General features: G+C 34.3%; 1 protein-coding gene across 1 annotated transcript in view; it reads right to left on the reverse strand.

Moving 5' to 3' along the window:
- Positions 1–24,108, reverse strand: part of CCDC172 (coiled-coil domain containing 172) — a 60,270-nt gene that overhangs the window by 18,379 nt on the left and 17,783 nt on the right. The window contains exons 4-5 of the mRNA XM_007478939.2: positions 12,655–12,771; positions 6,344–6,509 (exon numbers count right to left, since the gene is read on the reverse strand). Of these exons, the coding sequence (XP_007479001.1) occupies positions 6,344–6,509; positions 12,655–12,771 (283 nt within the window). The remainder of the gene's footprint in view (positions 1–6,343; positions 6,510–12,654; positions 12,772–24,108) is intronic.

The following is a 24,108-nucleotide window of genomic DNA, read 5'->3' on the forward strand; positions in this document are numbered from 1 at the left end:
AAAATGCTTTACATATATTATCTCATTAGATTTTCACAAAAATGCTGTAAAATAGTTATTTATTATAATAGTTATATTCATATTAATGATATATTTTACATTATTAAATATAAATATTATTATCTATTTATTAATTTATTATTCTCCCCATTTTACAGATGTGAAACAATTTTAGAGAAAGTTATTTGCTAATAGTATAATGTGCAAATAACCAGAGGAATTTTTGTCTCTGCTTTCCCAGACCTACCCCCTATCATGTGATGATGGTTCTCTCTCTCTCTTTCTCTTTTTTAGTTATGATATCCAGTGCTTTTATTTTTTTAATATTTTTTAAATTTTTTTTAAATTTTTATTTAACTAATTAATTTAGAACATTTTTCCATGATTACATGATTCATGTTATTCCCTTCCCCTCCTCCCACCCCCCTTCTGTAGCCAGTGCTCAATTCCATTGGGTTTTACATGTGTAATTGATCCATACCTATTTCCATATTATTGATAATTGCACTACGGTGATTGTTTAGAGTCTACATCCCCAATCTTGTCCCCATCGACTCGTGATCAAGCAGTTGTTTTTCTTCTCAGTTTCTACTCCCTCAGTTCTTTCTCTGGGTGTGGATAGCGTTCTTTCTCATAAGTCCCTCAGAATTGTCCTGGGGACATGATGGTTCTCTTAACACATAACTGTTCCTAGTTCTAAGAAGAAATGGACGCTGAAACACTTTTACCAGTTTGCTGATGTTGCACAATTATAATTTCAATTTTCCCACATTCTGAGGTCTTCTGAGTTCCATGCCCACTCTCCTGCAGTTAGAATAGTCTTTCAAGGTTAATATTTAGAGAATTCTTTTGCTATTGGTCCATGTCCTTTTATCTGATTATTCCAATGGCAGCAAGGCAAGTCCTTTGTCTAAAAACCCAAGTAAATGTTAATCCCCAGACATCGAACATACATGTGGCTGCCCTTCCAGCTCCCAACCCTATGGACTGCCCCATGGCTGATGGGGATGATGGATGTTTCCCACAATTCTATCTCTAACTAAATCATTGTCCATGTGGCAATATCTCCAAATGGGTCAACCATTTTGACCCATCCTCTTCTTGATGCATGCTTTTCATCCAAATTCCACTCCAAATTTTATCACACTATCTTAGTTTTCCGATTAGTTTATGCATGGAAGAATTACAAATAATTTTAAATGAAAACCACAGGGAAATACACCATAATGATTAATCGCATAATGGATTTTAAAAGATTTCTGGATTAGCTATTCTCTGATTTCTACCAACGTTGGAGATACCTTAAATCTTAACTGTAAAATATAAGTATAATTAAATATTAATTTCCAAAGGATGGGGGCAGCTAGGTGGCATGTGGATAGAATGCCAGGCCTGAAACCAGGAAGACTCATTATCTTGAATTCAAAACTGGCCTTAGATATGTGTGACCCTGGGAAAGTCACTTAACTCTTTTGATCTCAGTTCCTCATCTGTAAAATGAGCTGGAAAAGGAAATAGCAAAACACTCTTTGCCAAGAAAAACCCAAATGGAGTCATAAAGAATCAGACACAACTGAAACAATTGAAAAATAACAACAGTTAACAATCACAGAAAGTTTAGACCCAGGATAACCTTATAAACTTATAAAGGAAAAAAAAAAGATAACAGAACAACGTCAACAGGGTTCTTTGATTCAGGATATGTATAGACAAATGATCTATAGAAATTAAACATGACAGTGATAGAAAGGCATTTGGATTTCCGAGGCATGGTTTCATTCTCTAGATTAAAGTCAAACATCATCAGAAATCCACGTTAGATTCTTAAACACTCCCAGAACAAAAATATACATTTCATCACTTCATTTTCTTGTTCCTACTTATAAAAGATTTAAGGGGAAAATTCTATCCCTAAAATGGAACGTATGAAAATGGGAGCAAGAGAGAGAGAGACAGAGAGACAGAGAGAGACAGAGAGAGACAGAGACAGAGACAGAGAGAAAGAGAGAGAGAGAGACAGAGAGAAAGAGAAAGAGACAGAGACAGAGAGAGAGAGAAAGAAAGAGAGAGAGAGACAGAGACAGAGACAGAGAGAAAGAAAGAGAGAGAGAGACAGAGAGAGAAAGAGAGAGACAGAGAGAGACAGAGAGAGACAGAGAGAGACAGAGACAGAGAGAAAGAGAGAGAGAGAGACAGAGAGAAAGAGACAGAGACAGAGACAGAGTCAGAGAGACAGACAAACAGACAGAGGCAGACAGACACAGACAGAGGGAGAGACAGAGACAAAGAAACAGGGAGAAAGAGAAAAACAGAAACAGAGAATGACAGACAGACAGACAGAGATAGAGAGACAAAGGCAGAGGGAAAGAGAGAGACATAGAGACAGAGGGAGATAGAAAGGCATACAGAGACAGAGACAAAGAGACAGAGAAAGCAAAATTGAGAGATCAAAAGATGTATGAGACTTTGTCCTCCATGAACTTAGAATCTAGCCATGAATATAAGTATATAAAAACAAAAGTAGTATACGATAAGCACACAATAGCAATAGAGTACTTAGTAGGGAATAATAGAAGATTATTGATTTCAACTCTCTTACATTAGAGTTGAGGAGAGTAGGGGGTTGAGGCATCAACTCCAAGGGATTAAAAGGGGATTAAGGTTAATGTCTAAGAAGGAATAAACATTTATGTAGCACTTACTGTGTGCCAGGCACTGTGCTACACATATTACAAATATTATCTTCTCTGATTATCACAGCAGACATGGGGAAGGGGGGGGGTAGCTGCTGTAATTATCCCCATTTTACAGTTGAGGAAACTGAGGCAAATTATGGATAAGTAACTTGCCCAGGGAAACAGCTAAAAGTTTCTGAGGTCAGATTTGAACTCAGGCCTTCTAGATTCCAGGTCCTGAGCTCTAGTTGCCCCCAGGATTGCCCAGACATTAAATAGTCCCACTAGGATTTGGCCTCGACTCTTTCCATTGTGCCCTATTTCTCCCCTCTCTAGATTATGATCTTTACTGCTGGAAGGAAGGGGTACCCACATTGATGAGATTACATTCTTTTTACTTGTTATATTTCATTTTCTCCAGATGGCCTTGCACTCCTTGAAAAGTGTTTACTCTGAGCTGGATTTCCTTTGGCAGTGTGAAATAAATTTTTTCCTTCTGGTTGTAATGTTGGACTTAAACTACAATTTGTCTTTTTCAATTGTGTCCAACTCTTTCGTGTGACCCCATCTGAAGTTTTCTTGGCAAAGATACTGGAGCGATTTATCATTTTATTCTCCAGTTTATTTTACAGATGAGGAATCTGAGACAAACAAAGTTAAGTGACTTGCATAGGGTCACACAGCTAGTAAGTGTCTGATGCCAGATTTGAGCTCAGGTCCTCCTGACTACTGGATGGGTATTCTAACCACTGTGCAACCTACCTGTCCCATAATTAATATAGGCATATTGAAATTTGAAGTCTTGTTTATTGAAGTCATACAATTTTTTTTCTATTTTTTGCAGTTTATTTTTTCTAATCTTGGGAGCTTTTCTTTGATGATTTCCTAAAATATATTTTTGAAACTTCCACTGCAAAGTTTTTTCTAGCATGTCAGAAATTCTTTTTTTTTTAAACCCTTAGCTTCTGTATTAAAATCAATATTGTGTATTGGTTCTAAGGCAGAAGAGTAGTAAGGGCTAGGCAATGGGGGTAAGTGACTTTCCCAGGGTCACACAGCCGGGAAGTGTCTGAGGTCAGATTTGAATCTAGGACGTCCCATCCCTAGGTCTGGCTCTCAATCCACTGAGCAACCCAGCTGCCCCTACATGTCAGAAATTCTGAGTAAAGTTGCTGCATCATGATGTATCCTCTAAGTTTGTCATTTCAATCTACATAGTTTTTCAGTATTTAGATAATTATTGTTTTTTATTCTGTGATTTTATAATTTCATATTTGTAGCAGTTTTGCACTATGTTATTCAATTTTCTGTTAAATGTCCAATTAATTAAACATGTATATAGCATTTTACTGAAATCATACTGATTCAAGTTTGGAGTGAAAATATCAAAAATTTCAGAACTAGAATAGATCAGAGAGATTATATATTTTTTCTTATATCTATAGATGTTAATTTTTTCTAGAGTTTCAATATTAGTCATTTTCTTCATCATTTCATTCCAAAGATTCCCAGCATCTTTTAATTCTAGCTTGAGTTCTCATGATTTCTTACTTTCTTTAAAAGGTTTTCTTTTATTTGGTCTTGTAATTGTCTTTCCAATGTTAATTCTCGCTTAATTTCATTATCCATATGAGGATGTCTCTCAGGAGATCTTGCATGGTTTTTCTTTCCACTTGCATTGCTTCTGGTAATTTAGCTGATTCAGTTTCTCTATAGCATTTTTTTAATTATATCAACCCTTTTTTCATTTTGCTCATTTTCACTTGTAATTGATTTAAAATTTTTTCCTGAGTGATTCTCCAGCCTGTTTTCTTCTCTCTAGTGTTTCCATTTATTGTTTTAGCTCCCTTAAATCCTCTCATGCTACCATCTTGACTAGAATATTAATAATTTTAGAAAAAATATTGGCAGAAGATAAAAGCATAAATCTTTGAATATACAATGAGGAATCCTAAAGATGTACAAAATGTCCCCAAAGTCTTTCTACAGTTTTAAATTATTATAACTTAAAACTACATTAAGCATTTTAGGATATCTGTGTGCAAATTCCCAGAATCATTTAAAAATTCATGTATAAGGACCAATCTAGCTGAGTGTCCTTGCCTGTCAAGTCCTAGGTGTTGGAGGAATGGGAGTGATAGGATACTACAGAAGAGGCATTCACCAACTTTCAGGTTTTTCTCATGATGCTATCAACCAGTCAGCCAACTAGCTCACCAGTTTCTCAGGAAAGGTTCAAATGGATCTTATCTTTCTCTGTATAGACTTATGCATATATTTATTTCCCCAGTTATTCAAAGAGAGGAAAGAAAAGGAAAACGTCTTCAATACTCAGTAACCACAATCCTTTGGGCTGTTTTGGTGCAGAAAAAAAAAAACAGACTTAGATTTGGAATGGATTTTAGAGGTTATATAATCATAGGATCCGAAAAAACCTAGTTTTAGGGCTTGAAAAGGTCCCAGAAGACAGTTTCTCTCTCATTTTTGAATGAGAAAACTGAGGACTAGATAGTTTGTTTCCTACCCAATTTTAAATAGGTAACACTGCAGAGGTAGTAGCAGAGCTTAGATTCAAAACCTAGATCCTCCAACACCAAATGCATCATTCTTTTAGATGCTTTGAGTGGAGCTAACATCCTCAAAGGAGGATGAGAAGGGAGGGAGAGGAGGAGGAGATGGAAAAGGAGGAGGAGAAGAAAAAGGAAGAGGAGGAAGAAAAGGAGAAGATTGAGGAGGAGAAGGAGGAAGAGGAGAAAAGGAGGATGAGAAGGAGAAAATGGAGAAGGAGGAGAAGGAGAAAAAGGAGGAGGAGGAAAAAAAGTAGAAGATGGAGGAGGAGAAGGAGGAAGAGGAGAAAAGGAGGATGAGAAGGAGAAGATGGAGAAGGAGGAGAAGGAGGAGAAGGAGGAGGACGAGGATGAGGACGAGTAGAAATAACTAGAATAGTGCTTTCAAGTTTTAGCTCAACAACAATCCCAGGGAGTAGATGCTATTTTTATTTTCATTTACAGGTGAAGAAACTGAGCCATATGAAGGTTATATGATCTGTCTAGGGGAACACAACTAATATCTGAGGCCACAATGGAACAGAGGCCTTCCTGACTTCTACCAGCAAGCTATATCCACTGCCCCACCTCATTATCTTCTCTAATAACAGTGAAGAGGATTTGACAGCAATTCACCTGAGACAGGGATGTCTTAGCCTTTGATTCAATAACAAATTTTTTAGGGAAAAAAACATATTACAATGTCCTGGAGAGCTGTGCATTCTTTATGAGAAAGAAAGAAATACCTCCAAAGGAACTTCATATGATGGATTTTTTTCTCCAAGAAATTAAGTTCAGGGTCAGCACCCATTCGTGAGATCACATTCATATTATAGTCCTGAGTCTTTAAGATAAGTAAAACAAAAACTATCCAAAAGTCCTGCTCTCTCTTGCCATTCATTTTCTTGTCATTGTTTCTTAGGTGCTTCTAGCTCAAATCATTCCTGAAACAGTTGGCTTATTAAAGTAAAGGAATACAGAATACTTTTTTAAAGACTACATTAAAAACAAATTACAATAAAGGTTGTGGCATGTAAAAGGTTAAATCTGAGCCCTCTAGACATTTTATTGATCGGAAACATCTAATTTCCTAATGATGCCCAGAAGTCAAGATATACCTACCACTTTTCAAAATATTTTCCTGTTTCTCTAAATCAGATATTTCAAGCTTGACTTTTTCTTTGATCAAAAGTTCTCTTTTATTTATTAATCCATATTCATTATTGAAGTCTGTAATCTCCTTAGTAAATCTTTCTTCCTCTTCTTTTATTTTTTTCTTCATGGTCTCCTAAAATGTAGAAATGAAAGCTCAGACATAGGAGCCAGTAGCAATTGGTTTTTTCCTTTAAAAATATTAAGTGCTGTAAGAATTACAATGAGAATTTTAAAAGCATGTTCTCTGCCTTAAATAATTTTTAAAAGCTTTGTATCTAAATTTATATAATTCCCTATTAATGAAAAGATGATGTCAAGATGCTCTTGACTGATCATTTTAAATGATATTTTTATGCTTAAAATTCTAGAAAATTTCTTGTTTGCCATCATTCTGCTACTAAAGGATGACATTTATTTGTGGTTTAAAAACCACAAATAGTGGATAGAGGAGTCTAATGTTCTAAATTCTAGCGCTGTCTCTGCTACTATCTGGCTGCATAAGCCTGGGAAAGATCCTTAACTTCTATGGGAATAGAAAAAATTAGAAAGTTCTATTTTTTGTTGAGTTGTTTCAGTCATGCCTGACACTTCATGACCCCACTGAGTTTCTTGACAAAGATATTGGAGTAGTTCGCTCATTTTACAGAGGAGAAAACTGAGGCAAATAGAGTTTAAAGTGATTTTCTCAGGGTCCCACAGCTAGCGTCTGATGCCATAACTGAACTCAGGAAGATGAGACTTCCTGACTTTAAACATAGCACTCTATCCACTATGCCACCTAGCTATATCCTGACCAAAACCCCGAATTTCTCTGGGAATTAAAAAAAATTGGTAAGTTCTATGACATGATCTCTAAGGTATCTTCTGATTCTAAAATTCTGATATGCCATTTTGTCACTATTCTAAAAATCGTACTAAAATAATTGAAAATTATCAACAAGAGGCATTTCTATCATATTAGTCCAACTATAGCCTGCTTGTGAATAGGTCACCCCATTATAATAAGCTCTTTTTATGAGGAAAAACATATATATATGTATAAAAAGAAAATATAGTTAACTACCATATTCAAAATATGTGTATATGAAAGTTTTCCATATTTCTTTTTTTTAAGCCACTTTCTGTCCTAGTAACAATTCTAGGATAGTAGGAAAAGCACTAGGCAAACAGTGTTCAGTGATTTGCCCAGGGTCAAGCAGCTAGGAACTCTCCTGAAGCCAGATTTGAACCTAGGCCCTCCTGACTCCAGGTCTGGCTCTCTAATCATCTAGCTGTTCCATGTTATTTTCAAATCTAATAAAGATTTAAAATTATTTTTTATCACCAGTATCCCCTTCATTTTCATCATTTTCCTTTTTGTTCTTTAAGAATTTAGTTGCTATGACCTACAGAGTACCTCCTGGTGTTTCCAGGAAATTTTTAATTTTAATTTTCCAGGAAATTTAAAAAGTTTTATTTTTAAAAAGGAAAATAAAAAGACTCCTAAACAACTAAATAAAACCACGATAATTTAGGCTTTTTTTTTTCATTTGTAGAAGAGGAGGTTTGGTTGAGTGGATCTCTAATGACCATATATCATGGAGAGGGATTTGGAGTTTGAAGACAAGTCCAGATCCTATTTGCGTCCCTTATTATCTATTTGATCTTGGGCAAGTCCCTAACACTCATAACTTCAATTTTCTTATCTGTGGGTTTTAGATTAGGTGATCTCTGTGGTCATTTCTAGTTCTAAATCCTTTGAAACTAAAATCATCTTGATGTAATTGAACAAACTCATCCCATGCCTATTCTTGCAGAGCACTGTGTTGGGTGCTGAGAATGAAGACAACATCAATTTTTAAAAAGTTCCTTCCTTTAAGAGTTTTTAAGTCTTTCATTTCAAACTCAGTTTCAAAGAACAGAGTTTAAATTCTATGAAATATCAATACCTGATTTGGAGTGGAAATTTGAATTTTAATAAAATATTAATCATGCTGGAACCTAAACATTAATGTATTTTTTAATGTATTTTAAAAGTAATAAAATATGGCCCACTTGCAGAAACTTGCACATTTCTCTTATTGATTTAAAATAAATAAGGCTATTGTTAAACCTTGTTAACAAGAGGTAATTCAATTCAACCAACTATTCCTGAAGAATGTGCAAGGCACATTTCAAAAAAGGGAAATACTAGAATGGGAAACAATGTTGTTCTTGCCCTCAAAAAGGTTACAATCTAGTAAGAGTGCTACACAAATGCTTAAATAAGCATAATATGAAGAAGAATATAGCAAATGTAAGAAGAGATAAAGGAAAGTTTCCTGTCTCTGATGTATTCAAGTCAATTAAACAACTGAATTTTCTACTGAGTGCAAGGCATAAAGCTGATTTTAAGAGAAACAAAAAGATGAATAATAACCTTAATTTTTCTACTTGCTTATTACTTCCAGGAGGAGAAATCTGTGGGGTTTTTTTGGCATGACTCTCCCTGCTACCAATTCAGATGAAAAACATTCTAAAAATTAAAAGTTGCTGTGCCTGTGAAATGTAGCAATGTGAGGCCATCCAGCTGATGAACATCTCCAAACTTAGCTGGATTAGTGCTGAGAAAATGCAGTTTTTCACAAAGTCCATAATTTCAGCAGTCAAACCGAACTTTCAAAAATGAAAGTCTGGCTATATCATTTCTTATCTTTAGTAACCTCCAGTGGCTTTCTTTTACCTTCAGGATCAAATATAAAATCTATGATTTGGTTTTCAAGCCCTTTAGAACCTGGTCCCTTCCTAGCTTTCCAGTCTTTTCACGATTCACTTTCTTTCATATCCTCTGATCTAGTGACAAGGGGCTCCTTGCTTTTCCTCACATGACTCTCCATCTCCCAACTCTGATCATTTTCACTGCCTGAAACTCTTGCCTGGAATTCTCTCCATCCTTCTCTCCACATCCTGACTTCCTTGACTTCCTTCAAGTCTTGGCTAAAGTGTTGCTTTCGGTAAGGTCTGTCCCAGTATTGATTAATCTTAATGCCTTTCCTCTGAGACAACTCTCCATTTATCCTGTATATATCTTATTTCTACATAGTTGTTTTCAAGTTGTTTCCTGGATTAGACCATGAATTCCTTGAAAGTCAAGAATGGTTGGGGGTTTTTTTGCCTCACTTTGTATCCACAATATTTTGCACATAATAGGTATTTAATAAATGCTAATTGATTGATTGACTAGTTGTTCCTGCCAGATCTTATATTCTAATATCATAAATATCAAGACTCTAGGGTTATCTCCATGTCACAATGTGGCAACAAGAAGTACTTAAAAGTCTCTATTTTAGAGTGAAAGGAGGATGAAAGAAAAAATGAGGCACATATTTAAGCGTTGTTTGATTGATGATGATGGACCACAAAAAGAATAAAGTTCTATCTACTCAATTCTAATTTTGATTTTGCTTTCACTGCCAGGAAGAATAGTTTTTGGTTTAGAAAAGACTGAACGAAAATGGTTAATAGGATATTCATAGCCGAGATAAGTAAGGACTATGAGAGCACATAACTCTATATCATAAATTCAAGTCACCACATTCAGATGAACAGAAGAATTGTAAACTCTGTAATATTTAGGGACTAAATACAATCATTAAAATGTCATCTACAAACTGTCCACCATTTCTGAAATACTCTCCCCTTTTTGTCACTACCTGGCTTTCCTGGATTCCTTCAAATCTCACCTCTCGGTTTTCTCCTTTAATAAAGTACTAAGAACTTAAAGGTATAGGGTTTCTCTACAATCTAAAAGGCATTGTTCTCTTTCATTTATTATATCCGAACCTACTTTCCAACATGTTTATATTATATGCTTCTGTATTCAAGTCAGTAAGTATTAAAAGATGGTGTTATTTTATTTGGGGGTCTTATCAAGTTCTTTGTAGAATTAATTTTTCTACCTCCTTCTTTGTAACAGATGTTGATGCATAAACTGAATTAACTTTATGATCTTCTTGCAAATGCTTATCATCAGCCCTGTAATATAAAATCACCAAGTGTGCCACAGAATTATTATTTTTTTGTTGTTGCCTTTGGATGCACTATAAAACAATTCCACCAACTCTTCTATTTGCTTCACCAAGAAGAAATTGTGAGCCATCCTTTTATTTAGATATACTAATTTTTGTCTTCTACTTTCATTGATAATGAGAATGTCAAAGATTTATATTATTGATTATATATATATATATCTATCCACTCACTAGATGAGATTCTTGAATTTAGATCACCAAGAGCTAAGTTAATATTTATTTAAATTTATTAAACATTATGTGTGCATATATGTGTATATATACATATATATACAGATACATACACACACATTCACTATTTACCGAACTGTCTTTAAAAGAATAGAAATCCATGAAATCCATAGGAGTCATATTTTTTTTCTATAGGTGGCCACCACCAATTAGGCAGCCTGCTAGTTATGAGTCTTCATGCTTAACCAGGCTGGTCCTTATGAAGGAGATACATTTTTAATCCATTCTTTAAACCTCTCCAGCATGATAGAAAATGAAAGGGATTATGTTTCATAAAAATTCTTAGACTGAATTGTTAAAAATATAGTTTCTGCATATCTAAAAAGGGAAGTAGTGATGACTACAATTAGTATGGTTTTAATCTCATTTCGTTTCTTTCTTTTGTTTTCTTTTTTAATTATTTGATTTCTAGGTTGTTAAATGAGAGAAAATACTTTTAGACATGGGCTGCCTAGATTTCAACAAAACATTTCATGAAATCTCTCACATCATCTTTGTAGAGAAAATAGAGTGGTTTAAACTAGATGAAAATACAAAGAGGTTGACATAGAACTGGTTAAAAGACCAGTATCAAAAAGTAGTCAATAATTGGTCCATGCCCACTTGGAGGAATATTTCTAGGGTAGTGTAGTGCCATAAGGATCTTTCCTTATACTATTTTATACTTTTTTCCAATAATTTGAATGAATGCATAAATAGCAGGTTCACTAAATTTGGAAATAACATACAGAAGAGTAATAGGTAGATCTCAAAACAAAAAGATCTCAACAGGTTAAAATAAAGGAGTGGATCTTATAAAATAAAATTACATAGAGTTTATCTTAAAATTGGACATGTTAAAAAACTTAAGTATCACATAAAAATGACATAGCTCAAAATGCTTCACATGGAAAAATGGGAATTTTCCAGTACAAATGGATATAACAAAAAGCTGAGGTTATCTTAGGCTACATCAGGAAGAGCAGCCTGTCTAGAATGAAGGAAATGATATCTCTCTGCACCCTGTCCTTTTCAACTTCAAATGGATTATTATATTAAATTCATGATATATTTTATAAAGGATATCAAAAAACTATAATAGCTTCCAAGGGAGGGGAATAGGGCCTCAAGATGCAGTATGAGGATCACTTGAAGGAACTGAAGACAAGATTGAACATGATAATTGTTTTCAAGGATAAAAGTCTATCCTTTTCAAAGAAAATATACTTAGTCTGTTTGGTCCCAGAGGACAGTAATCAAAGGAAGTTGCAGAGGAACAGATTTAAGAAACTTCATAGTTTTAACCACTGAAAACTAGAATGACTTGCTTTGGTGGATTAGATTTCTTCTTTTATTTCTTCTATCAAGTAGTGGATTAGCTCTTAGGGATATTGAACAAGGAACTCATATTCAGGTAATTTTGCTGGACTTTGATGTAGTACCCAGTTCTAAGTATATGAGTCAATACATTTATCAAACATTTTAAAGGAAGAGACAAAGATAATGACGTTACCCCTTTCCCTAAATTGCTTATAATCTAGAAGGCAGGAGAATAAGACTAGTTTACGAAAGAGCATGATACAAAAGATGAAGAAGTATGTGAGAAGTACAAACCAAACAATATGAAAGTCCATTGGGAGAAGTAAACCTCTCTGAATTTAGTTAGGTTTGACATAGTCTGTGACATTGTTATCTGGTAGTAACCCAGGTCTTTCTCACTTGGTATGACCTACATTTTTTTACCTTTGAAAAATGAAAGTCCCCTCCAATCCATGAGAAAAAAATCAGTTTGATTTTAACAGAGGTGTTTAGCATGACTGAAATAATTTCATATTTGCATCTATTAAATTCTTTCAAAATACATTGACATCTCAGTTGTTTTTTTTAATGATCCCTACTTGTATTTTCTTATATTTCAGGGGGAAATCTATCTGTAAATGGACAACTTTCTGAAAATTTACCCATGTATATATTTTACAAAGTGGTAAAATAGGTCTCTTGAAGTAGCTAGATACTTACAAAGGTTTGAAGAAGTCTGGTCCTTTCATTTTTAATTTCTGCATGCTGTTTTTCTAAGCCATTTTCATGTGTCTTCAAAAGCTCAAGGAGGAAGGCTTTTTCAGAAAACTGATGAGACTTCAAAGTGAGAAAAAATGGAATGAATTAATAAGTACATTTTCAGAATGTCTTAGATGATATTGTAAAGTGATGAATAGTGTCTTTATTTTTTCTTTAAAATGCAAATTCTAAAGAACTCTTAAGGCACTTAAAGTATAAAACACATTTAAAGATTTTATTATATGTGAGCTATTTTGTTCTCTAATTGTTTCACATGTTCAAGTCTTTTCTCCCCAACAAGGCCAGAAGCTCCCCAAAACACCTAGCATAGTGCTGGGCATCATTTTATACTGAATTATTCCTTCTCAATATGATATAGATAGATAGATAGATAGATAGATAGATAGATAGATAGATAGATAGATAGATAGATAGATAAACAGACAGACAGATAGATAGACAGATGTTAGTAACTGTTAGCTGCTTGCTTTTAAAGAAAGAGACTTTTGTGAGAATCAATGTTTTTCAGAGGAGACCATAAAGTAATGAGGCTACTTCCACAAATCTAGACATTAAAATCGGTTTCATTACTTTAATGCAATTGCCCATTGGTTTGTTAGCATTCCCCAAATACATTTTGAGCACACTTTTGGTACTCTAGTACTGAACATGGTGCTCTGTGGTAAAAGGCAATATAGGCATTCATATTAGATATAATATTATTATTTCCCTTTTGGTCTTAAAAAATCAGTCTTTATACAGTGTTAACTTCGAGAGTAAACATTTTAAAGCTTTATAAATAAATAGATTTTCTACAGAAATATTTCAAATATCTATCATTTTGTCCTTCTGGGTATTTTCCTCCACTGATGCTTACATCAAGCTCTCTATGCTTTCATACAAAGCCTCTCTTAATTACTCCATTTGAGGAAAAACACTTTACACTGCTAGGTGACTCAGTTGTTGGGAGCCAGGCTAGGAGACAGGAAATCCTGGGTTCAAATATGGCCACAGATACTTCCTAGCTATGTGACCTTTATCAAGTCACTTAAACCCAATTGCCTAGTGCTTACCACTCTTCTGCCTTGGAACCCAAACAAAAGTAAGGATTTAAAAAATATATATCTTTATGCCTAATGCACAAGTTGCTGGCGCTAAATATTTTCAAATATTAGCCTTACTACAGACTGATAATCTGACACTGACATAAAGGTAACTTCTAGACACATTTTTAAATATTTTCCATCTTGCCAGGACCTATCATGAAATTAAGCTTTTGGCTTATTCCTAAACGCTTGGCCACCTACATGCCATAATGAAAAAATGAAATAGAATTAGAGTGGAAAAGAAATGATGGACCTTTTTGTGATACTAAATTGGAAGTTATTTTTCAATTGTGTCATTGTTAATATATAGACATCATATAACATACAATGTCTTATTACACAGACTATGGATAATTTGGAATTGTTCCCAAACCTCTCAGAGAAATCAATTTTAAAATGTTTTTATAAATTATAGATTTATTTTAATTTCCAAGCTTCTTAATTTTAAGAGAAATTATTATATTACATAATTATATATTTATATACATGTCATATAAATATAATTATTATGTAACAGAATATAACAAAGTGTTATAAAATCCTTTTTAAGGAAATGTTAAAGGAAAATCATAAGTAGAGAATGATTTGCTAAATGCTTAATCCTAAAAATCATGCCCAAAGTTTAGGAGCTAAATTAATATTCTTTCAGTTTGCAAAGGAAGAAAAAAAACAAAAGACATCTTATCACTAGGAACTAGTTTTCAATGTTTGATTGTAATCAATGCAACTGCCACCAATTATCTACAAAAAAAATTCTCAATTACCTTCTATAAGGGAAACTCCAAATCTAGCATTGTATCCATTAATAATTAAGAATGCATTACAAAAAATAAAACATCATTTTATCCTATAATAGTACCAAAATAAGATGCATTCTATTTTGCCTAAATTGCTTCATCTTGTTTTGGTCCCTATACATCAATAAAAATGTAACAAACATCTAGAGGGAAATATCTTAAATTGCCAAAGGAATGAAGAAAATAAATTCTAGATGAAAAAAGGTTTTAAAAATTAGGACCCTTTAGGAAAAAAATAAGTTCCTAAGTAGATGCAAACAAAGTCTACAAAATTCCAAAGAGTATAGATGCAATGAATTTGGTTTTGGTGATTTTATTTTGTTTTTATTTCCTTGAAAGCTTGAAAATTTACCTGGATCTGACTTCCATTCTGGCACTTGCCCAAATCTGAATTAGAAGGCTTTCTCTCAAAAATCTGTTCCTCTTAGCTTCCTATATCTATCAATAGCACATCACCATTCATTCCATCACTAAATCAACAAATAATTTATTTAGCATTTTTATATGATACAATGCTAACTGTTGGAGATAAAAAGACAATATTCCCTGCACTCATAGAGTTTGCATTCTATTGATAGAAATAGTATGTATACATATCAGTAAATGCAATACTTATATACCAGAAAGAGAAGATGGCCTGGTCATGAGCCAAGAGTGAGAAGTGATAGAGGGAAGACCAAAGCCTTCCATGAATACCTTTGGGCTATCACAGAAACTGAGGAATATTTCCAGCATATTTGGTGAACTCTCTAAAGTGAGTCATATGGGATGGGCAGTCATAGGTCACCTGTAATATGCATCACTGGAGGGAATTTCTGAATTGAAAAGCTCACAGATCCACTTGAATGTGTTTATTACATGGCTCTTATCAAGTAGAAAATAATTATTTTAGGAGGTAATAATTATCTTCAAGAAGAACTATGTAGGAGATGGGTTTGAGCTGAACTCCGAATGAACCTAGAAATTGAAGTGGAGATGAGGAAGGAGTGTATTCTAAACCTGGGGTATAGCCAGTTTAAAAAGGCACAGAGATAGGAGATAGAGTAAGAAACATGAATTAGGCTGGCTTCACTGAAATATTGAAAGGGAAAAATGTTCAATAAGCCTGGAAAAGCAGGCTGGAGTCAAATTATAAAAAGATTTAAAAGCCAAAAAGAGTTTATATTTTATCCTTAGAGACAAAAGAGGACTTCTTAAATAGTGGAGTAACATAATCAGATCTTTGCTTTAGGAAAGAAAAAATATCTCACTTTCTGAAAAAAAGTCATTCTCTTTTGCCCCTGCAAACTAAGAGAATGGAGGTGGTTGGAGGGCTTCCTTTCACCTTTTAAGAGAAAGATGGAGGAAGCAAAAAAAAAAATGAATGATAATATACAAGCTCACCCATGAGCCTCTGACAGATCTCCCAGATAATGTGAGTTCTCAGCTTATAAACTAATGCCCATTTCTTTTTTCTCCTTTTTTTGATGATGGGTCAACATTGAGAGCAGACTTTCTTGGTACAAGAGACAGGAGAGGTAGTCTATTCAGAGTTCCTGGGAAGATGTATGGTAAAGGAAGACGTTCTTCTCAATCTTCATGTGGGTTGGGAAGAAAATTTCTGAATCATATGACTTTTTGAAGGTTTCCCTTCTAACCACCAACAGTTTGAGAGACCTGGAATCCAGCCTTTTGACCAAGACAAAGGGAAATTTCCCAGAAAGCATCAGCCTTTGGGGGTTGCCTCACAAATAACAAGCATGTAGACTTTTAATGAGGAAAAGTTTTCTGAGCAGCATGATTTGGGAAGAGAAGGTTGGCTTGGCCATAGGAGAAGTAGAATCCAAGGACAAAAGGCAGGATATAAAGAAACAAAGGACTTGGAATTTAGCTTCCCTGTTACAGTGAATTTTTTTTTTTTTGGAATCCCACAAATAGGTGAGTTACCTATCCAACCTACACTTGTGTATTTCTCTTCTAGGGAGTAAGAGAGTCTATACCCTTAGAATACTTCTATAAGGATAACTTTCTAAATGCATCCCTCCAAGGTTAAATGGAGATCCCCCTCCCAGAATATGGGACTGCTATCTATCTAGCAGCTTCACATTCAGTCTTGCCCAATGGAAATCCAAACCATAGGATCCAAACCAAAAGCTAACCCAGTGAAAAATGAGAATTATATCATCATCTAGCATTAGTCCTTTATATGTTTTCTGCATTTGTTTGTAAGCTCCCACAGGTACTCTACATTCCTTGCACTTTTCATACACTTTTCATAAGCTAAAATAAAAGTTGTACTTATATGCATAAACACAAACATATAGACATAAGCACACACTTGATAGGAGGAAGCCAAGACATAAGCTATGTTTGGAAATTCTCCCAGAATAAATTCTGGATGGGGACAATATTAGTAAAAAACATAGTGATTTGGGAGTTAGTCTCCAAGATTAGACTCAGCTCAAGAGTCACTCTAGCTACCATGACCCTCTCACAAAATGTTTTTCTTTTATTTATTTTGTATATATATGTATATATATATATACATATATATGTGTGTGTGTGTACATATACATACATATTCATGTACATGTTGTATTCCTAGATAAAACTAAAGCTTCTTGAAGGTAGGATTTATTTTATTTTAGTTTTTGCATATTCAGGACCCAGTAAAGTGATTAGTTTCTAGAGATGATTAAAACTGGATTGGTGTTTAATTGATTGATTTCATGCTTCTTAAAGAAGTACTATCACTATTTTATGTAACTAATTTTTTTTTGAGGAAAATGAAAGAAATCCTTTATCTGGGGCATATCAAAGGCTGAAATTTTAAGCAGGTTCAAAAAGTTACATATGAATTTGTGAATAATTAGTTTATCTTGGATTAAGAAGAAAAACTAGGGATCAGGGATGAACATCTTTAGAGACTGATGTCAGATGAGAAACATATCTTTCTGCAAAAATCTCATGAATGGAATACTAGGTTAGGTAAGCCAACTTTGACCTAGTTGGGTATTTTTTATATTATTATACTTTTCAGCTACATCACTACAGTGTTCAGAAGCTGATTCTGTCCTTGGCTCACTGCATGAGCTTTAGTACAAAATCATATTAAGAAAACAGTACTCACTAACCTGAGGAATGTCTAATCAGCAGCTTCCCAATTTACAGAATTTTTCAAATTCATGAAGCCATTAGTATTCAAAGATTCATGACTTGAAGTATCAAAATTTTATTAAGGATCTGGCATAGACAGATTTACTTCTTTCTTTCTGTTCTTTAGTGTTATTCTAGAACACTGACCCCAAACTCTGGCTTCTGTTGCCTACAGAAGGGCCCTGAAATTGGGAGAGTCCCAGGGGTATGCTGGTAAATGCTCTCTAATGTACTGGATCTCTGAAACTAAGAGACACACTTTACAGTTTAATCTAAATTATTAACATTTTCTCTATCACTTTTTTAAGTCTAGACAATCAACAAAACAATAAATCAAACTCAGATTTGTAGTGTTCTCTGATTTCTGATGTATGAATGCTCCCATTGAAAATTTATCTATTGGCCCTCTTTGGCTGGTATGAGCTGGCTCCTACTATAAATCTTCTATTTTAAAAAGGATATTACAGGGTCTTGGAAAGGATTACATTAACCCCTGATTGGAACTTTTTCCCCCCAAGATATGACAAATGATTGAAAAGAGCATTAAGAATGTTAGAATTTAGAAGGGAAGTAGATATATAAATAATTCAAGTATTTTGTAGAGAATCAAACACTTAAATTTGTCCATTTTTATGGCTCTCTAGACTCCAGGTCAAAGCACTGGAAAAGTGTTTGGTACTCTTTTCCCCTTCGTAAAATCCTAGTATTTTTAGCCTTTAGGGATTTATCTGTTTTGTTGTTTTTTTTTTTATCATTTTCCATCTTCCCTTCTACTCCCATTTCCTGCCTTTTCATTCATGATTATCTTTTACTTTCATATTTTGAAAGAGAATTAATAAAGTACTTAGTGACAGGAAAAACTGTACTGTTCAGATTTTTTTTTTAAATCACCAAGGATATGGTTCTGATGAGGACAGCAAGACTCTTCGGGAAATTCATAGCATTTTCAGAAGTTGGGGTCTAAAGATCTGTGAGAGCAGAGGAATTCCTGAGTAGCTGTATCAAAGCTGAAGCAAGGGGCAGAAAACTCATTTCAAGTAGAATGACTTATGTTGTTAAGTATCTGCTGTTTCTTCCTTTTCCTTGTCTTCCCTCTTCCAAGAAATGAGGGTATGAAGACAAAGTACTTGCAATGCAAGGGACCATTTATGTATACAACCTAGAATCAAATGCTCATATTTTGAAGTTAAAGAAAGAGGTATTGCCCAGCACTTAATTTACAGCCGCCCCAATCCCATGGTTAATTCTGTTCCTTTCATCAATTAAAAGCTTTTCGCCCTTGGCTTTGTTCCCCTTGGGTTGTGTGATTTTTAAAACAAGCTTATGGTTTCCACAATAAGCTGACTTATCTGGTCAACTAGGTCAGCTTACAATGCAGTCACCATTTGTGACTTTTGCTGCCTGGAAGGCTTCAAGTATTTTATATCAGAAAGAAACTAGAAATTGAACATGACTGAGGGTTTTAAAAAATTCATATTTTAGTGCATGTAAACACAGTATAAAGTTACTCTTTTCTTGACTAAAATTAATCTCCTTTTTAAGGGACCGAAGTTTTGCTTATTAAACCCTCTGCCCAACAGCATAATAATCAACTTTATATAAGAAAACATAAAATGACTTTATAGAGGATTATGCCTTCCTACGTCACATAACAATCAAGAGGAAGAAAAATACATTTCTTTATAACGGTAATAAAGAGAAATTTCAAGTAGTATAGCTGATTGATTAATACTGTTCATCTGAAGTAGAAATTGGTGCTTGAGGAGAAAAATCAGTTTTTTTATTTAGAAAATGTTGACACTGTTTGCTGGGAGAAACTTCTAGAAGTAGAAAAATGTTTTGCATAACTTCAAAGTGAGTTTCAAAGGTTTTCCAAAGAAGTTTCTTTAACAAATGTCTAAGACCTAATTTCATTTGTTCAACTAATTTTACCATCAATATTTTAGGAGAATCATATAATTTTCATGGATAATTTATTTGCATAGAACTTTTAGGTTTACAAAGTTTCTGTCTTTACCCTTTTTATAGTTGAAGAAACTGAGATTGAAAGGGATGGGATGTATTACCAGACTCAAAGGCAGGTATTCTTTGAGCCAAATTCAACATTCTTCCCAAAAGACTGCTTTGAGTGGGAAAACTGGTCAAGCTATATGATAAAGATGAAATGAGAAAAGACAAAAAAAAAAACAAAGGGAGAGGGTCAAAGAGAAGAGTGACCCGGTTTCCCCACAACTCAAGATGCTTCATTTTCCCCCTTTCTCTTTTCATATTTTCCTCCTAGGAAGGATGGACACTAGACCTATAGAAAGGGTTAAGATTGGGAGAAGATGACATGTCAGACCTTCCAAACTAATTATGATGTCTCAACTCACGTGCTAGAAAATTATAAAAGCACATGAATTCCAAAGGCAACAAGATGATTTTTAATGCCAAAAGGCCCCTAAGCAAAACGCAAAATCAGAAAAACTTATCTTAGATCCCTTCTAACTGCTAATAAATATCGCTTTTACCTCCCGTCTTCTTCATTCTTTCTGCTTTTCTGACCCACAGGTAGCTCCATCAATTCAATGTAAATATAAGTTTAATATACATGTAAGATATATACAAATATGAGCATAATCCTTTTCCTTAAAGAGTCTACAGCCAAATAAGACATGTGTGCAAATAACTATTAGACCAAGAAAAAGAATATTGGAAAATTTAAACATTATTGAGACATTTTAAAATTTCTTAAAGGAATTTTACTTAAAAACTTTGTAGGGATGGCAGCTGAGAAGATAGATAAGAAGGAAAGCCAAGCTTTCTCACAAACAGCCTGGCAAAGCCTAGCACCAGATGGATCAATGATTAAGAAGACCAAAGAGAAATAAGAGTGAGCTTTTCCATCAAATCCAGGACTCCACAAGAAGACAGCCAGAAAGCTTATGAGTGCTCAGAGAGGAGAAATGCCAGAAGAAGCAGAAACAGAGTAAGCTCTGGGAACAGAGTGATGGAAGACAGGGATATATCAAGGCTGTAGCAGAGGGCTGAGCCATTTCCTAGTTGGGGACTAGGGGAAGAACACAAAGGTTGTTAGGAGATAGTGATAAATCAAGGATTGTGGCAGAGGATGAGACTCAGTCACTGACCCCCCAAATAGAATTGCATTATGGAAGCACAGGAACAACCAAACTGCAGAGCTCAAAGGACCAATTTGAGCCTATCTTTCCCCATCCAAAAGTGTAGAAGGAGGAAGATCCTGGTACAAAGACCCAATCCAAGGACTGCAATGAAATGAATGAAAAAAATAAAAGAAAACTCCAAATGATTTTTTAACAAAAAAAAAATATTACAGGTTGAAGATCCCAAGAAATAAACCTAAAAGAAGAGAGAATACCTGCAGCAAATAAAAAAAGAGAAAATAATGGCTTGGCTACAAGGATTCCAAGAGTGGCTAGAAGAAATGAAGCAAGAGATTTTTTTAAAAAAGGAAATTAAGGATTTTATGGGAAGATTTTAAAATAAATAAATAGCTTAGTATAGAATGTTTAAACCTTAATCAAGTAGTGAACTTGCTTCGAAAAAGAATAGGACAAACAGGATGCAATGATTCCATAAGGAAACATAAAATAGTAGAACAAAATAAGATAGCTGAAAGATTAGTAGATTATATAAAAGGCACTTACTCAGCTGTGTGACCCTGGGCAAGTCACATGACCCCCATTGCCTAGCCCTTACCACTCTTCTGCCTTGTAACAAATACACAGTATTTATTCCAAGACAGAAGGTAAGAGTTTATTTAAAAAAAAAAAAAGGTACTTACTACCAAAAACAATTGACCTGGAAAACAGATGGGGATAATTTTTAAATCATCATTCTTTCTGAAAACTATGATCAAGCAAAAAAGCCAGGCAATATATTTTAAGAAATCATAAAAGAAAATTGCCAAGATCTATTTGAACTTTCAGACAAAGAAAAAATAGGAATGATATACACATTATCTCCTCAAAGAAATCCCAAATTTAAAAAAAAATCTAGTAATTTCACAGCAAAAATCCAAAGCTTCCAGATAAAGAAAAAAATAATTCAAACAATCAGAGAAGTTCAAATCCAAATCCAAATCAAATCCAAAGTGATGACCACCCAAGTTTAGGTTGAAACTAATATAATGGAGAGGAAATTTTAGAATGTCATATTCTAGAAAAACAAACAAAAAAGACAATTAAGAATAACTACCCCTCTATATATTTCCAACACATTTCAGCAGCAAGAATTAGAAAGAGAAATTCCATTTAAAATCACCCTAGACAATATAAAATACTTAGGAATCTAACTGCCAAAACAAACACAGGAATTATATAAATACAACTACTCCACATAATTAAAACTAGATCTAAACAATTGGAAAAAGATCAATTGCTCATGGGTAAGATGAACTAACATAATAAAAATGACAATCCTACCCAAATTAACTTACATATTTAGTGCCATACTCATTGAACTACCAAAAAACTTTTTTACTGAATTAGAAAAAACCATAACAAAGTTCATTTGGAAGAACAAAAGATCAAGAATATCCAGGGAAATCATGAAAAAAATGCAAAGGAAGATGGCCTTGCAGTCCCAGATCTCAAACTATACTATAAAGCAGTGTTCATTAAAACAATTTGGTACTGGCTAAGAGACAGAGAACCAGTGGAATCGATTTGGGATGTGACCTCAGCACGACAGTCTATGATAAGCCCAAAGATCTCAGCTTTGGGGACCACAATCCACGTTTTGATTAAAAAAAAAACTGCTGGGAAAATTGGAAGACAGTATGGGAAAGATTAGGTTTCGGTCAACATCTCACATCCTACACCAAGATAAATTCAAAATGGGTGAATGACTTGAACATAAAGAAGGAAACTATAAGTAAATTAGGTGAACACAGAATAGTATACATGTCAGATCTGTGGGAAAGGAAAGACTTTAAGATCAAGCAAGAGTTAGAAAAAATCATGAAATGTAAAATAAATAATTTTGATTACATCAAATTAAAAAGGTTTTGTACAAACAAAACCAATGCAACCAAAATTAGAAGGGAAGCAACAAATTGGGAAACAATCTTCATAACAAAAACCTCTGGCAAAGGTCTAATTACTCAAATTTATATAGAGTTAAATCAATTGTACAAAAAAATCAAGCCATTCTCCAATTGATAAATGGGCAAGGGACATGAATAGGCAATTTTCAGTTAAGGAAATCAAAACTATTAATAATCACATAAACAAGTGTTTTAAATCTCTTATAATCAGAGAGATGCAAATTGAAACAGCTCTGAGGTATCACCTCACACCTAGCAGATTGGCTAACGTGACAGCAACAGAAAGTAATGAATGCTGGAGGGGATGTGGCAAAGTAGGGACATTAATGCACTGCTGGTGGAGTTGTGAATTGATCCAACCATTCTGGAGGGCAATTTGGAACCATGCCCAAAGGGCGCTAAAAAACTGTCTGCCCTTTGACTGAGCCATAGCACTGCTGGTTTTGTACCCCAAAGAGATAATAAGGAGAAAGACCATGTTCAAGAATATTCATAGCTACGCTCTTTGTGGTGACAAACAATTGGAAAATGAGGGGATGCCCTTTAATTGGGGAATGGCTGAACAAATTGTGGTATATGTTGGTGATGGAATACTATTGTGCTAAAAGGAATAATAAAGTGGAGGAATTCCATGGAGACTGGAACGACCTCCAGGAAGTGATGCAGAGTGAAAGGAGCAAAACCAGGAAAACATTGTACACAGACACTGATACACTGAGGTATAATTGAACATAATGGACTTCTCCATTAGTGGCAATGCAGTGATCCTGAACATCCCAGCAGGATCTACGAGAAAAACCACTATCCACATTCAGAGGAAACACTGTGGGAGTAGAAACACCAAAGAAAAACAACTACTTGATTACATGGGTCAAAGGGGATATGATTGAGGATGTAAACTCTAAATGAACATCCTAGTGCAAACATCAACAACATGGACATGGGTTCAGATCAAGGACACATGTAAGACCCAGTGGAATTGCATGTCAGCTACGGGAAGGGTGGGGGAGGGGATGGAGGGAAAGCATATAATTCTTGTAACCAAGGAATAATGTTCTAATTGACTAAATAAAAAAATAAAGAAAAAAGCAAAAACAAAAAAAGAATAATTATCCCTATAAAACAATACAATGGAAATGGGGACCACTAAGCTAAGGAACCCCAAGGATCCCTGTGAGCATATGTTGACTTAGAAAACTATATTATCAATGTTTGTATTTATCAGCATTTCTGAAAAAAAAACCACTGCAGTTGTACAGAATGTTTGTAACACAAACACTGAAGATAAGAAAAATATAAAGAAGTAAATATT

Source organism: Monodelphis domestica, chromosome 1, assembly GCF_027887165.1.
Source record: "Monodelphis domestica isolate mMonDom1 chromosome 1, mMonDom1.pri, whole genome shotgun sequence".
Lineage (NCBI taxonomy): Eukaryota > Metazoa > Chordata > Mammalia > Didelphimorphia > Didelphidae > Monodelphis > Monodelphis domestica.